Source organism: Eptatretus burgeri, chromosome 11, assembly GCF_056783735.1.
Source record: "Eptatretus burgeri isolate ZD-2024b chromosome 11, Ebu_testis_v1, whole genome shotgun sequence".
In the NCBI taxonomy this organism is placed as follows: domain Eukaryota; kingdom Metazoa; phylum Chordata; class Myxini; order Myxiniformes; family Myxinidae; genus Eptatretus; species Eptatretus burgeri.
In genome coordinates this window covers 42,954,430-42,969,829 of record NC_140971.1, presented here as the reverse complement: position 1 = coordinate 42,969,829, position 15,400 = coordinate 42,954,430, and the positions used below count along the sequence as shown (strand labels likewise).

General features: G+C 48.6%; 1 protein-coding gene and 1 pseudogene across 1 annotated transcript in view; both read left to right on the top strand.

Annotated features, from left to right (window-relative positions):
• The window catches only part of ATP5F1A (ATP synthase F1 subunit alpha), a 79,871-nt gene extending 65,156 nt beyond the window's left edge, over nucleotides 1-14,715 (top strand). The window contains exons 11-12 of the mRNA XM_085846255.1: nucleotides 9,870-10,020; nucleotides 14,215-14,715. Of these exons, the coding sequence (XP_085702381.1) occupies nucleotides 9,870-10,020; nucleotides 14,215-14,296 (233 nt within the window). The 3' untranslated portion in view covers nucleotides 14,297-14,715. The remainder of the gene's footprint in view (nucleotides 1-9,869; nucleotides 10,021-14,214) is intronic.
• On the top strand, nucleotides 9,202-9,342 carry LOC147016959 (signal recognition particle RNA; annotated as a pseudogene).
• Nucleotides 14,716-15,400: the final 685 nt, after the last annotated feature.

Here is a 15,400-nt window from a genome sequence, read left to right as displayed (position 1 = left end):
CTCGGCCTCAGGCCCGCCTCATCCTTGAGGGTTTTCTTTTCCTTGGTTTTGGGTATGTGTTGTCGGCGCCGTCTGTGAAGTAAAATTGTATAAGTGTTGCCGTGTGCTCGGTAGTCGGTATTAGCTCTGCATTGTGTTTTCGCTTTTATATTTGCTTTTTGTGTAAATGGAATTGTGTTTTTTCTGTGTGCTTTTGGTGGAATTGAATATGTGTGCTTCCCGTTCGTCGCGAATAAATGTGCTTTATTGTTGAACTGTTTCCCGCTTCGCTTCGTCATTTCTCCCATTGAACCCTCATCTTGCTTCACGTAAAGGGTTGGTAGTGGGCTGAGTACGCCCGATAATTAATCGTACCGTCGAGGTCGACGATAACACCGCTCGGTTATTCTGATAGTACGGAACGGGTCGCTTAAGTGGCCCGTGTCCGAAGTCGACCTGCGGCGAGGTGCGATCGCCCGGTCTACCCTCCGCGTGGGTACTTAGGTAGGTCGAATTTGGCGAGCAACCCTATCCCACGCGGGGGCTGATTGGCTCGATCGCGGTGAGACCGAAAGGTCCACCCGTGACTGGTTCCCGGCGTTAGTCCGAGAGGGTCACGACTGGATTGTCCGTCCGGTGGGTGACGTGCCGCGATTCGAGTTACGTGGCCGTCAGCACGCCGGCGGGCGCGGAATCCGCAACACTGGTGTCAGGTCGTGCGATACAAATTCATCGCCCTCCTCGCGGCACTGGTATCGGAGAACAGGAAAACGGGCTCTCCTGTCTCCGGCTAAATTCACGGGAATCGGTCCAGGGGTGAGAGAAGCGACCCCCGATTCCCTCCAAATTACGAGAGAGCAAATTAACCCTTCACGAGAAGCAAGATGGCGTCTCAAGGCGAGCGGGAGCCGGGGGTGTTAGAAATGGATGTAGAATGTGTAGGATCCATGGTCCAGGATGGAATCCCCGAGCAGGAAATGTTGATTGTGCAGGAACACGGACTCACCCAACTGAACCCAGAGCCTGAAATGGGTGCGGCAGCGGCCGCAGTGTATGACACCTCCCCTCCCCCTCTCCACCAAAACCTCCCGATTCTTGCCGAATCGGCTCACCCAAGCGCACCCGACATGGCCCAGCTATTCGCCATGCTGGCGGCAATGAACAAGCAAATGAATGAAGTGAAAACGAAGATGGATGCGAATACACAACAAATAAACGAAAAGATGGATACAAATACAAACGAAATGAAAGGCATGAACGAAAAGATGGATACAAATACAAATGAAATGAAAAACGAAATGAACAAGCAAATAAACGGAATGGAAGCAAACATGAAGGAAGAAATGAAAAAGTTCCGGGGTGAGACGCAGAACATGGGCCGATGCCTGCAGGCGGGCATGAAGGCCGTGACAAAGGAAATAATAGTTGAGACAAGGGAGGTAAAGGGTGAAGAGTTGGCAGAGACACGGGAGATAGAAAAAATAGAGGAAAGACTACACGAGGAAGACGGGGTAAGTGACGCACACACACACACAGAGGTAGTGGAGGACAATGGGGGTGAGCTGGCGGACTGGGTAGAGACCCAGTGCGAGCACCTGGATGGCCTCCTCCAGGAACGAGGGGAGGGAGTATGCCCCCTTGAGGAGAGTCACGACCAGGTGAGTTCGGTCGTGCTTTGCGAGGTTGAGGGGACGGGTGCTGTGGACGGGTGCACGGAGAGCTTGGGGGGTATAGAGGCCCCGGAGACCCTTGTGGGGACACAAATCCCCAGTGTGGTTGTCCCTGTGTGTGTGGTGCAAGGTGTGAGTGCGTCCCCGTGTGTGGAAGCGACCCCGTGTGTGAGTGGTGTGGTGGCGATGGTGCCGGAGTGCGTGCTTCCCAGCACGCCGTGTGTGGATGAGGCACCGCGGGTTAGTGCCCCCGCGTGTGTGGATGAAACGGCCAGTGTGAGTGAGGCACCGCGGGTTAGTGCCCCCGCGTGTGTGGGTGAGGCACCGTGTGTGGATGAGGCACCGCGGTTGAGTGCCCCCGCGTGTATGAGTGGGGCACGGTGTTTGGAAGAGACCGCGTGTTTGAGTGTCGCCGTGTGTATGAGTGAAGTACCGCGGGTGAGTGCCCCCGCGTGTGTGAGTGAGGCACGGAGTGTGGATGAGGAACAGCGGTTGAGTGCCCCCGCGTGTGTGAGCGAGGGACGGTGTGTGGGTGAGGCACCGCGGGTGAGTGCCCCCGCACGCGTGAGTGAACGGCCGTGTGCAAGGTCGCTGTGTGCAAGGGAGACCGTGTGTGTGAGAGAGCGGTATGTGAGGGAGATGTCGGTTGGCATGCGGGAGCACGCAGCCGCGTCTCCCGGTGTGAATGTGATTGAGTGGACTGTGTGCGTCGTAACACGCAGGTGTGCGTGGGTGGAATGGAGGCGACGACGGCGACATGGGAGAAACGAAAGCCGGGTAGCGGCTGTAGTTGTTTCGGGGACCGTGCCGGGTTCACCCAGCAGTGAGCACGCGGTTCGTGCTGTGCAACGCACGAGACCACCACGTGCTCGCTTGCGAGAGTGAAGTCCCGGTCCGGAAACGCACGCGGTGGATTTGCCGATCCCGCGGACGGACAAAGTTTAGGCAGGTAAACGGATTTGGACCGGACGGGTTCTCCACGCGATCGTGTGTGTTAAGCTCCAACGGGCAAAGCACATGTGTTCGCGTGGGGAACCCCTCGAGACGTGGGGCTTGTGTTTTTTTTATGCGCACGGTGACGTCATGGCTGCACGTGTGGTTGGAATCCGGCAGGAGGGGTATCTCTGCCGGATGGTACCGTCCAAGGAGGGACGAGGTACACGTGCAGCTGCATGACGTCACGGGCAGGTGCAAAGTGCGCGAGTTGCCGCGCAGGTGCTGCGCATGTAAAGAAAAAAAAAAAAAGAAAAAGCAAGCCTCACTTTCGGGTGTTCAGGATTCCTGGGCAAGGGGTGGAAGACCCCCTTGACCCTGGGCACAGGATGGAAACTAGTTAGGGGGAAGGGTTAGCTTAGTTAGACCGACTTCATCGGGCAGGGGTAAGTCCTCATGGAGTCCGTGGAATGGATTAGTTAGAGGGATTTAGCCAGATTTAGGTTGGGAAATAAAATGGGATTATTTTGGAGACAGAGACAGACTTTGGATGTGGAGAGGGGACGTAGTTTAGCTACGTAGTGTTAAAAGGAACGTGCTACTAGTTTAAGGGACGACGTGGGAGCACGAGTTGGTTAGGGGAGGTAGTTAGGAGGATGGCAGAGTTCAGCGGTGAGTGTGTTGAAGAGTTGGTGAGTTGTGAGGCATGTGCTTGGTGAGTGAGTGAGGCCAGCGGGTCTGTGTGTATGGAGCGAATGGGGAATGCATGGTGCGATGAGTGATTGGGGGGAGGAGTGACTCCCGCCCAAGGGACCCCGGGGTCAATGTAGATTGAGTTAGCTGGGTTAGTCAAATTGAAAAATGGAGGTCGTTTTGTTGTTGGTGGGAAAGTAGGCTCGAGACCCATTTGGAGGGGTGCAGGAGCCCTGTTGACGGGCTTGGGAGCGTGGCTGCGAAAGGTGAGTATCGCTGAGTGGGTACCCCGGGCACCAGGCTAGTCGGCCGCGGTAGGCCATGGGCCCATGGGGGGCCGGGATAGAGTAGTGGGCACGGGTGCGCCTGCTTGGTGCGGGGGCCCGGGGCGCCATTAGCCGCGTGGGCAGTGTTGTGGGCACGGGTGACCCTCGGAAAGGGGCCCGGGAGGCCGGCCTGCCACGTGTGCGTTTCAGGGGAGGTGCCATGGGGGCACTCCCCGGTGTTAGGGAGCTGGTAGGCTCGGAGGCAGTGTAGTGCCCGGGGGTGCCATAGCGGGAGATTCGGCAGAGGGTCGTGCCTGCCAAAGGGAGCCACGTGTCCCAGCCAGGAGACCGTGTGAGGGCACGGAGAGAAAATTGGGGGGCGAGGCCCGAAATTGTGAGGACACCAACACAGGCGACGGGAATCTGGGTTGTTAGAACCAATAGTTTAAGCGAGAGGCGCTTGTTGAAAGCCCCAGGGTAGTTTAACAGTTAAATGGATAGGGTAGATTAGGAGATGTACCCCTCCGCACCATCCATCCCCTCGCTCTCGTTGTGGGCCGCTGGACCCACTTTGGGTTAGATCGCCGAACTCTGGGGAGGCCATTCTGAGGCTTCGTTGGGCCTCGACACAGGACGTTAGCTCTCCCTTGTTCCCCTCTGGGAAGGGAACGTAGGGGTTGGGAGTAGGCTAGGTGACAGAATAGGTTAGCCGAACAAGGACGATAAAGGGGGTTAGGGGACGATTTATAGTGGGGAAGTAAAAATAAAAACAATAAAAAATAAGTTGGGGCTAAATTGGGGTTTGACAAATTAAGGGAGTGGGTATGTACAGTGACAGGCAAAGGCGATAGGTTGGGAGGGAGACAGGTAGGTAGGTCCGAGCCCGCCCTCCAAGTGGCCAGCACCACCGCACTCCCTCCACCAACCTCCACTGAACGGCAAGAGCTGGCCAACTTCATCGGCTGGCCGTGTTTTGCTTCAAGGCGGAGGCCGGCCAACTTCATCGGCAGCTGTTGTTTTGCTGCAAGGCCTGTGCCATCGGCTGGCCGTGTTTGCTTCAAGGCCTGTGCCGGCCAGTTCATCTGCCCGCTATGTTTGCCTGCAGCGGCCTTCTTCTGCGGGCTGTGTTTGCCTGCTGCCTTTGCCATGCCATGCCCACTGCCCACGTTCACCAGCCCCGTTCAATTTTTGCTTTGCCCCCCCCCCTGTTCATTGCCATGTGCGCCAGGATCGTAAAAGCAACAGTTTGCAAGCTGCGAGAACTGCCCCGTTGGCAGCTACAACACGGGCCTGCAGTGGCGGCCCGTGCACCGTGTTTGTGTTCATGCATCCATTCGTTGTGCTCATTGCGTGTGCCACTTGAGCTGGCACGGAGACTGCGTTTGTGCAGCCCATGCACCGTTGTGGTTCACTGCGTTCAGTTCAAAAGGGAAGGCCTTGGACTGCGTGTGAGCAGCCAGCCACGTTCCCTGTCACCTGCATCGTTTGAGCCAGAGACTGCATGTGGGCAGCCTGGCTCCCTGCTAACTGCTTTCTTTTGCAGAGTTCATTGATCCTGGGCCATGGTTTAGTGAAAAATTTGTAAGTTAAGGTAAGATGTACTGTAAATATGAGTGCGCCCCCGGCATGTCTGTCTAGCGCCGGCAATTTTATTTAAGTCGTCCGTGTGAGTGAGTTTGTTTAGATAGTTACGCAGCCCTCAGGTTATTTATTTTGGGGACATGAATGTCGCACTCAGGGATCCGTAGGTAAAATGTACTTGGGGAAAACTACACATGATGGCACACGAAAATTTGACGACTCGGGACGAGTCTGTAAAAAGGGGAGGGGGTAGTGTTGTGGTTACCAAATTCACAAACCACCATTCAGGTCCCTGAGGTGAGGTATCTCGGTAAGTACATGTGTAGTTAGGCCCGAACCCGTTGTCTAGTGGGAATACATGTCATTTATGCGTGCTGCGACTCTTCAGGATAGCCGTTTTTCTTTTGCTATCTTTATTTTGGACCAACCGCCATGATTACCACCACAACCACAACATCAACCACCAACCACAACGCCGCTTCACCACAACCGCCACGACCTTCACGTCACACCTCGCAACCGTAGCATCGCCACCGTTCTTGCCCCGCTGTGGGTACCGGTGTTGGACTCGTGCAGGGCGCGCGTCGAACAGCGTGTACAAAATCACGGATTTTGTGCTTCAAAAACGACACACGCCCACTTTTTGCCGTCCAATCGGTGAGCGAGGGGCGATTTGGCCCCGCCTCCAGGACGATCGATATATGCAAATTTGTGGATCAAAAAGCCTTCACGCCCACTTTTTCTCGGGCCAATGGGGAGCGAGGTGAAAGGTCAAAGGGAGGGGGTCAAAGGCGAAGCTACGGGGGGATAAAAGGACCGTGTTCGTCAGTCAAAAGGAGAGGAGAGTCGGAGAGTCAAAAAGAAGAGTCCAAAGTCGGAGAGTCCCGAGGCGGAGAGGCGGAGAGTAGGAGAGTCGGAAGCAGAGGGTCAAGACTTCGCGGGCGGTGGAGCTGCTCGTCGTGTGCGGAACGGAGGGGACGGAGCTGTGGAAAGGCGGCGACACCAGACGAGGGGGTGCTCGCGTCGGGCAGGAAGCTGCACCCGAGGGAGGCCGACAGCGCGACCTGGCCGAGGTGGAGACGCTCGTCGCACATAATAAAGATCCTCTATACCCCGAGCATCAGCAACCCCCTCCTGTTTCCCCCCGCGCTGAGATAGTGCGACCAAAGGGGGCCCCTTTCCCACCCCCCTGCCAGACACTGTCCGCGAGGTCCGCGGAGTTGGGGCGCCATCGCCGATCCGCGTCTCATCACCAGACGGGTAGGCCGACCCGGTCTCGGCCTCAGGCCCGCCTCATCCTTGAGGGTTTTCTTTTCCTTGGTTTTGGGTATGTGTTGTCGGCGCCGTCTGTGAAGTAAAATTGTATAAGTGTTGCCGTGTGCTCGGTAGTCGGTATTAGCTCTGCATTGTGTTTTCGCTTTTATATTTGCTTTTGTGTAAATGGAATTGTGTTTTTTCTGTGTGCTTTTGGTGGAATTGAATATGTGTGCTTCCCGTTCGTCGCGAATAAATGTGCTTTATTGTTGAACTGTTTCCCGCTTCGCTTCGTCATTTCTCCCATTGAACCCTCATCTTGCTTCACGTAAAGGGTTGGTAGTGGGCTGAGTACGCCCGATAATTAATCGTACCGTCGAGGTCGACGATAACACCGCTCGGTTATTCTGATAGTACGGAACGGGTCGCTTAAGTGGCCCGTGTCCGAAGTCGACCTGCGGCGAGGTGCGATCGCCCGGTCTACCCTCCGCGTGGGTACTTCGGTAGGTCGAATTTGGCGAGCAACCCTATCCCACGCGGGGGCTGATTGGCTCGATCGCGGTGAGACCGAAAGGTCCACCCGTGACTGGTTCCCGGCATTAGTCCAAGAGGGTCACGACTGGATTGTCCGTCCAGTGGGCGACGTGCCGCGATTCGAGTTACGTGGCCGTCAGCACGCCGGCGGGCGCGAAATCCGCAACAATATATATATATCACAATTGACAGGTGCTCGTTTCTTCATTTATAAATTATAACATCGATCCATTGATTACGTATTTATAAAATCCAAACGCTATTTATTCATCTTTCTATAATCGATGCGAGAGGAGATTGTAAGCTGCTGCTAACAACACCGATGGCTGTCATGAACAGCACAAAGGTAAAACTAACGTGTCTTCCGTCTCTTGGATGCGTGTTACAATTGCCGACAGTATTCAGTACAGTAACATGCTGTACAGGTTTGTATCCGAGGAGCAATAGGCTACAATATGTAGACTAGGTGTCTAGGTTTGTGTCAGTACGATGTATGAAAACGAAAAAAAATAAATATGATGTTCGCACAACGACGACGTCGCTTAACGACTCGTTTCTCAGAACGTAACCCCGTCGTTAAGTGGCACATGACTGTGTATATATGTACAGTTGGGAGAACAAGTATTTGATACACTGCCGATTTTGCAAGTTTTCCTACTTCCAAAGCACGTAGAGGTCTGTAATTTTTTATCATAGGTACACTTCAACTGTGAAGGACGGAATCTAAAACAAAAATCCTGAAAATCGCATTGTATGATTTTTAAATAATTAATTTGCATTTTATTGCATGAAATAAGTATTTGATACATCAGAAAAACAGAACTTGATATATGGTACAGAAATCTTTGTTTGCAATTTCAGAGATCAGACATTTCCTGTAGTTCTTAACCAGGTTTGCAGACTGCAGCAGGGATTTTGGCCCACTCCTCCATACAGATCTTCTCCAGGTCCTTCAGGTTTCGGGGCTGTCGCTAGACAACAGACTTTCAGCTCCCCCCAAAGATTTTCTCTTGGGTTCAGGTCTGGAGACTGGCTCGGCCACTCCAGGAGCTTGAGATGCTTCTTACGGAGCCACTCCTTAGTTTCCCTGGCTGTGTTTCGGGTCGTTGTCATGCTGGAAGACTCAGCCACGCCCCATCTTCAATGTTCTTGTTGAGCGAAGGAGGTTGTTGGCCAAGATCTCACGATACATGGCCCCATCCATCCTCCCCTCAATACGGTGCAGTCATCCCCAAAGAATGATGTTTCCACCTCCATGCTTCACGGTTGGGATGGTGTTCTTGGGGTTGTACTCATCCTTCTTCTTCCTCCAAACACCACGAGTGGAGTTCAAACCAAAAAGCTCTATTTTGGTCTCATCAGACCACATGACCTTCTCCCATTCCTCCTCTGGATCATCCAGATGGTCATTGTCAAACTTCAGACGGGCCTGGACATGCGCTGGCTTGAGCAGAGGGACCTTGCGTGCGCTGCAGGATTTAAATCCATGAGGCGTAGTGTGTTACTTATGGTTTTCTTTGATACTGTGGTCCCAGCTCTCTTCAGGTCATTGACCAGGTCCTGCCGTGTAGTTCTGGGCTGATCCCTCACCTTTCTCATGATCATTGAGGCTCCACGAGGTGAGATCTTGCATGAAGCCCCAGACCGAGGGAGATTGACTTATCTTGAACTTCTTCCATTTTCTAATAATTGCGCCAACAGTTGTTGCCTTCTCACCAAGATGCTTGCCTATTGTCCTGTCGCCCATCCCAGCCTTGTGCAAGTCTACAATTTTGTCCCTGATGTCCTTAGACAGCTCTCTGGTCTTGCCCATTGTGGAGAGGTTGGAATCTGAGTGATTTGAGTGTGGACAGCTGTCTTTTATGCAGATAACGAGTTCAAACAGGTGCAGTTCATACAGGTAATGAGTGGAGAATGGGATGGCTTCTTAAAGACAAAACTAACAGGTCTGTGAGAGCCGGAATTCTTCCTGGTTGGGAGGTGATCAAATACTTATTTCATGAAATAAAATGCAAATTAATTATTTAAAAATCATCCAATGTGATTTTCAGGATTTTTGTTTTAGATTCCGTCTTTCACAGTTGAAGTGTACCCTCGATAAAAATTACAGACCTCAACGTGCTTTGTAAGTGGGAAACCTGCAAAATCGGCAGTGTATCAAATACTTGTTCTTCCCAGTGTGTGTGTGTGTGTGTGTGTGTGTGTGTGTGTGTGTGTGTGTGTGTGTGTGTGTGTGTGTGTGTGTGTGTGTGTGTGTGTGTGTGTGTGTGTGTGTGTGTGTGTGTGTGTATACCGGGCGTAGTGGCGTGCGCCTGTAATCCGGCTACTCGGAGGCTTGGGTTGGAGGATCGCTTGAGGACGGGAGCTCTGCACTGGGCTGCGCTATGAGAGGGTGTCGGGCAGCCCGGAATCATGGCGAAACCCAATCCTTATCCCTGTGTCGTAAGAGGCGACCAGGGTTGCGTCAGGAAGGGCATCCGGCGTAAAACCTGTGCCAAATCAGTATGCGGATCATAACGGATGATCCGCTGTGGCGACCCCTAACGGGAGCAGCCGAAGGAAGAACATGTATGTATATATGTATATATGTATATATGTATATATGTATATATGTATATATGTATATATGTATATATGTATATATGTATATATGTATATATATATATATATATATAATTTTTTTTTTTTTTTTTTTTTTTTTTTGACCCGATGTGAGTGAAGAATTAAATTTGACATTCATAACCCATGTCAAGAAACAGACATCATAGGGTGCATGGATGATGTGGTTATATGGACCCGAATAGTGGCGTGTTCAGTTTATGATGGTATTTTTGTTCAGAATGAACGCACAAAGTGAGACTCTGCACTCTGAGTGCTGTTATCTTTTTTTTTTGTTGTTGTTGTTTTTTTTTCTGGGCAGTCAAGATTGATCTACATTTTATGTGATCTCTGCCTGCAGTGCCCATTGCCATTGAAGAACAGGTGGTTATCATCTTTGCTGGTGTTCGTGGCCACCTTGACAAAGTGGAGCCAAACAAGATCACGAAGTTTGAGGCCGCATTCGTGTCACACATTCGCAGCCAACAGCAAGAGCTCCTTTCCACCATCAGGTGAGTACCTTTGCGTTGATATTTGGTCATTCCTGTGCGCTGAAGAGATAATTTTGTTGCATTCATCCAGAAGCTCTTTGCTGATGAGCATGAGAGGATGGAATTACCCCAACAAGGTTTGTATGTTAATCTTAGCTTAAGTTGGTGGTGTTCCTCTGTGGTGGATGAAAAACCTCACCTCAAGGTTTTCAGGTGAGAGCATTTGAGATGCAATGTTGTGGTGGTGTTGGTAGTTATTTTATTATTATTATTATTATTATTGTTATTATTTTAATCTCTGCTTATTATTATGATTTTGAATTTCGGCCAAGCGATAAACTATCATCCCAGTCTTTCACTGGCAAGATGAATGTTTGCGGTCACTCAAATGGACGATGAATGGGTGTCCCAATGACAATGGAAATCAAATATTGTTCAGAAAGTTCTTCCCAACACTGTTGCAGAAGTTCCCACAAATGTGTTGCACTTGTAGGTTGCTTTGCTTTCACCCTTCCGTCAAGTTCATCCCAAACCAGCTCGATGGGGTTTAAGTCTGGAGACTGTGCTGACCATTCCATGATTTGAAGCCTACTGTCGTATTCTTTTCTTCTAAGGTCGTTCTGACATAGCCTGGAGGTATGTTTTGGGTCGTTATCTTGCTGTAGAATGAACCCCTGACCAACTCGGCGTAGACCAGAGGGTATTGCATGGTGCTGCAAAATGCTGTGGTAGCCCTTTTGGTTCAGGGTGCCAGTCACTGTGCAAGCCGCCGACTCGAGATCCAGGAAAAGAGCCCCAGATCACGCTTCCTCCTCCATGTTTGACAGTTGGTGTCACACACTGAGGAACCATCCTTTCGCCTACTTGATGGCGTACAAAAACCCTGCATGATGAACCGAAGATTTATAATTTTGATTCATCGGTCCATAAGACATTCTTCCAGTTTTCAGTAGTCCACTGGCGGTGCTTCATGGCCCAGGCAAGCCTCTTTTTCTTATTTTGCCATCTTAGTAATGGCTTTCTTACTGCCACTTGTCCTGTCAAGCCTGCAACTCAAAGTTTTCTTTTCACAGTTGAAACTGAGAATTCCTTACTTCGACCAGTGTTGAGCTGTGCTTGAAGCTGCTGTCCTATGAGCCACCTTTCATGCAAGCTATTGACTCTCAGAAACTTGTCTTCTGATTGTGTTGTGGCTTTGGGTCTGCCAGACTTCTTCCTGTCGGTTTCCTCCAGTTTCCAAGTGCCTTTTGATGGTGTCAGAAACTGTACTCACTGACACCTTGGCAATCTTTGCAATTTCTCCAAAGGAAAGACCTCCACTTTTAAGGGTTATATTGGTCTGTTTGTCTTCCTTTGTTAATTGTTTTTTTCTTTCCGTTATGATAGCAATATACTACTTCCTGCAGTGCAATATTGTCCAAATAATGCTTCAGAGGGTGTAGGTAACAACACAGTCTGTTCCTACACTACTTTAATAGACTGTTTGTAACTAATCAATAAAAGTTGGGACACCTGTAGGAATTGTTTCCATCAACTTTCAAGGCTTAACTTACTTCCATTGCTGCAGAACAACTGCAGTTGCTAACCCATTACTTGTTCCCTGAAAAGGGCCTTTTTTAACAACTCTGAAATTTACATTATTTTTCATTTTTGTTAACCTAAACTTTTTTAAAACTGGCAGTTTCCTGCTTAGCTTTGTGCCATTTCAGGTTATTCACTTGACTTTGCTTAAATTTCAGTAAAAACTGGGAAAATGTGCATGTTCTCAAACTTTTGACCGGTAGTGTGGATACGAGAATTATTGAATTTTTAAAGAGATGCGGCCAAAAACGATATAGTACTGAACAGTATGATATTTCAAAAATGTATTGGGCCCGTCGTGTTCTCGTGGATCAAGCATTGCGTGGCGGAGGTATGTGCTCTACCGAGTGCCCTTCCAGTAGTAGCTGTATTTCTCCGTCCCTCTCTCGTGCTCTTTTCACCGGGATGTCATTACGGTGTTGCGCCTCGCACTCCTCGCACTCCTCGCACTTGACTGGCCCTCTATGGATGTGGTGTCATCTCGTTGCTACACTGATGGCAGTTGAGAAATATAACCCATCTCCCTTTCTGACGTCCTTGGACGATGAGCTGAATGTTATACGCTTGGTGTCGGAATGACAAATTTCGTAATATGGAGGTGCAGTCGGACACGTCTGGAACAGCATTACATCTTCAGCTCGGCTCGGCCTTTACAGCGGTGTATTATTCATGACTTTGAGAAGCGGTGTATTATTTCAGAAAGCACTTGATAACTGCCAACAATCCGTGACTAATTAGCCTACTTTTCTTAATGTTGTAATAATATTAACACGACCTCGTGAGATGTGCAAACAAGACGTTTTATTTCAAAAAAAAAATCTATAATAGTAATTTCTAATAATAAATATCTGTCAGTGCCTCCATACTCCAAAACCATGAAACCTAGCAGGCCCAAACTTTGCATGCAAATTTAGGGAACTCCAAAGGAATGCATGAATGAAAACTAGGTGCTTGAGTAAATTTGAACACCCCTTTGAAATGTAGATAATTTAGGGGTTGCTCATCCCAAAAAAGGAAAATAAGCCTTACAATGATTGTGGTGTGCCATCTTGATCAGCTTGCTGGAGTCTCAAGTGCCATTTTGTTTGGCCCTGCTCAACAGTGCTGTTTGGATGTTTGTTTAAAAGCCATGGCGATATATGGAAAAAGTACCCACTCTGTTGATCTGCGAAACACAACCAAAACACAGTACATCGATCAATTGAACGAAGTTCAGGCCCCTCCTGCCTGCATTGGGCCTCAGGTTGATGTGTGGTATCAAGCCCACCATTCCTTTTGTAAGCTTATCGGGCAGACTTTGCCATTATTCCCCCCCCCGCCCCAATTCATGTGAAGATGTCGCATCCCTGATGCCTACTGACACTGCAGAAACGTCATGAAGGGCACACTCCTTCAGAGGAATCCATATTTTCATGTAACTGTTCCCATCTAAAAATGCATGTTTTCTTGTCAATGAAAACTTGGTCAAGATGGTGATTTAAAAACAAGAACTTTGGACACAGTGCAGAAGAGGTTCTTATTTATTTATTTATTTATTTATTTATTCCCCCACCCCCCCCCCCACTCCAGCAGAATTGCTTGAGGGGGCTAAGGATCAAAGCTTGACAGTTATGACATCATTAAATCAAGGCACTTGCACTCAAGTGGTTGGTCTGCCCATAGCGAGACATGTTTTGGCCGTCTGTCTCCAGGCCTTACCTTTTTTTTTTTCTTTTTTTAAAATTTAATTAAATTTTTTATTTCACCATTTGAGCTTTTCTCTTCAAATTTCCAACAAACCTTTATTGATGGAGAACAATGATTAAAATTTACATTTTCCTTTTTTATCCCCCGCCGCGGGGCGGAAGGGGGATATTATTGTCCGTCCGGCTGGCTAGGCGTCAACATTTATAGCTGTGAGTGCGATAACTCATAAACTGTTTGCCATATCGATTTGAAATTTGAGTCACATGTATCACCTGAAAAGGAACAACCCTATTGATTTTGCGCGTGGCCAGATCCCAGATGGCCGCCCCTTTTTGTAATAAATGGAAAACCGCTTATCTGATTTCAATTATTTTTGGTTACTACGTTCCTCACCCCTGGGGGAACTTTTTGCAACATGGTTTCGGCCCGCTCGAACATCCAATATGGCCGCCAGGCAGCCATGTTGAAAAAAACGATGTCGCCATATCGATTTGAAATTTGGGTTACACATGTACCTCCTGAAAAGGAAGAACCCTATTGATTTTGTGCGTGGCCGGATCCAAGATGGCCGACTGGGGTGGCCATCTTGAAAAAAATGTTTCAATGGTGGGGGATTCACCATCTCTGGGTATATTTCATTGTTTATTGCTGTATTTAAGCTGTTTTCAAGTTTGGTTTGATTACAAAGTGGATGTGGATGTGCATGGATTGGTGTTCCTTGAAGGATCGTGGCAGTAGCTATGGTTACGCTGGAATTGGAAGGGCACCTTGAAGCTTCAGTGGTGGAGGGATGCATGGATATTGGCAGAAATGTTGAGGCCGATTGCCTCCTGCATTCACTGTCCTTGTATTACTGTACTTTGTAAAATATATTCTGCAAAATGGTGTTTTTTCATGGAAAAGCTAACATTGAAAAACTTGCAACTTTTTTGTTTGTGTGCTTGGCAGGAATGAAAGTCAAATCTCACAGGAGACCGAAGCCAAGTTGAAGGAAGTTGTCACCAACTTCCTGTCCACCTTTGAAGCCTGATCAATTTTTCCTTTTTTACATTGCGGTTCTTTTTTTTTTTGTGTTCAAAATTCCTTTTATTTTGCCATCAATTCTTCTTGAGGCGGTTGGTTTGAGTGATCTTTGCCCGGTGGGAATCTTGGTATCGACTCGGGGGCCCTATGAGAACTCATGCTGTACATCTGTTGGTTGCTTTGCTCTTGGATATGACACGAAGATGCGATTGGCTTTCCTTGACCAAATGTCAGCTTGTGCATCCTTGTTTGCAAATACCAATGGTTGGTTAACAAGAATAAAACTCCAAGCTTCTGCACGTGTGTAATCTTGGGTGTATGCGTGTCGAGCCGAGTGGGAGACCAATTCATTGTCTTCATCTATTGCATTGAAATCTTATTCGACATTTTCCTTTTCTGCCAATAAATTATGCTATCTGAATATAATCGATGGAAGAAGGCTTGAATTCGTTCAGTCCCAAAATTATACCGTTTTTATTTTATTTTTGTCATTAAAGGATTAAAGCTGCTTCCTTTTATTTTATTTAAAACTACTCCTTGACATTAAACTTTTATAAGAACAATCCTTTCCGATTGAAGATGATGCTTTCTGGCCTTTGTCAAGCGGAAGGTTGCTTGGGTAGCCCTGACTCGTACTCGTGATTTTAAAATGAATCAACACGTGATGTATAGATCTGGTGATTGAGATCAAATGGTGTGTTTGTTTTTATTAGTGACGTCATGATGGTTGCAGGTGGATGTGACTACATTCATGGTAATACCTGGCAATTTGCAAACGAATGATTAAGATTGTGATGGCTTGATCAAGGTTAATTAATTTCTCTTCTCTCTCCCCTCCCGTGGTGCCCAGTCCATGTTTTCCAACACTTTGTGCAGGAAACATGTGATGTGACATTCTGAATAGTTTACTTGCCATTAGCATGAAATCTCGGAGGTACGATTACGATGTTAAATATTTGAGCGCGTGGCAGCGAAGGCTGTTGATATTCGTTTAAAGTTAGTCAAGCGGTATGCACGCACACTTGAGCAGTCGAGCATGGGTTTGAATCTCGACCTCGCTCTAAACTCTTTCTGGTGTTTCTCAGGAAGGCCGAGGCATCAATATGTGTAC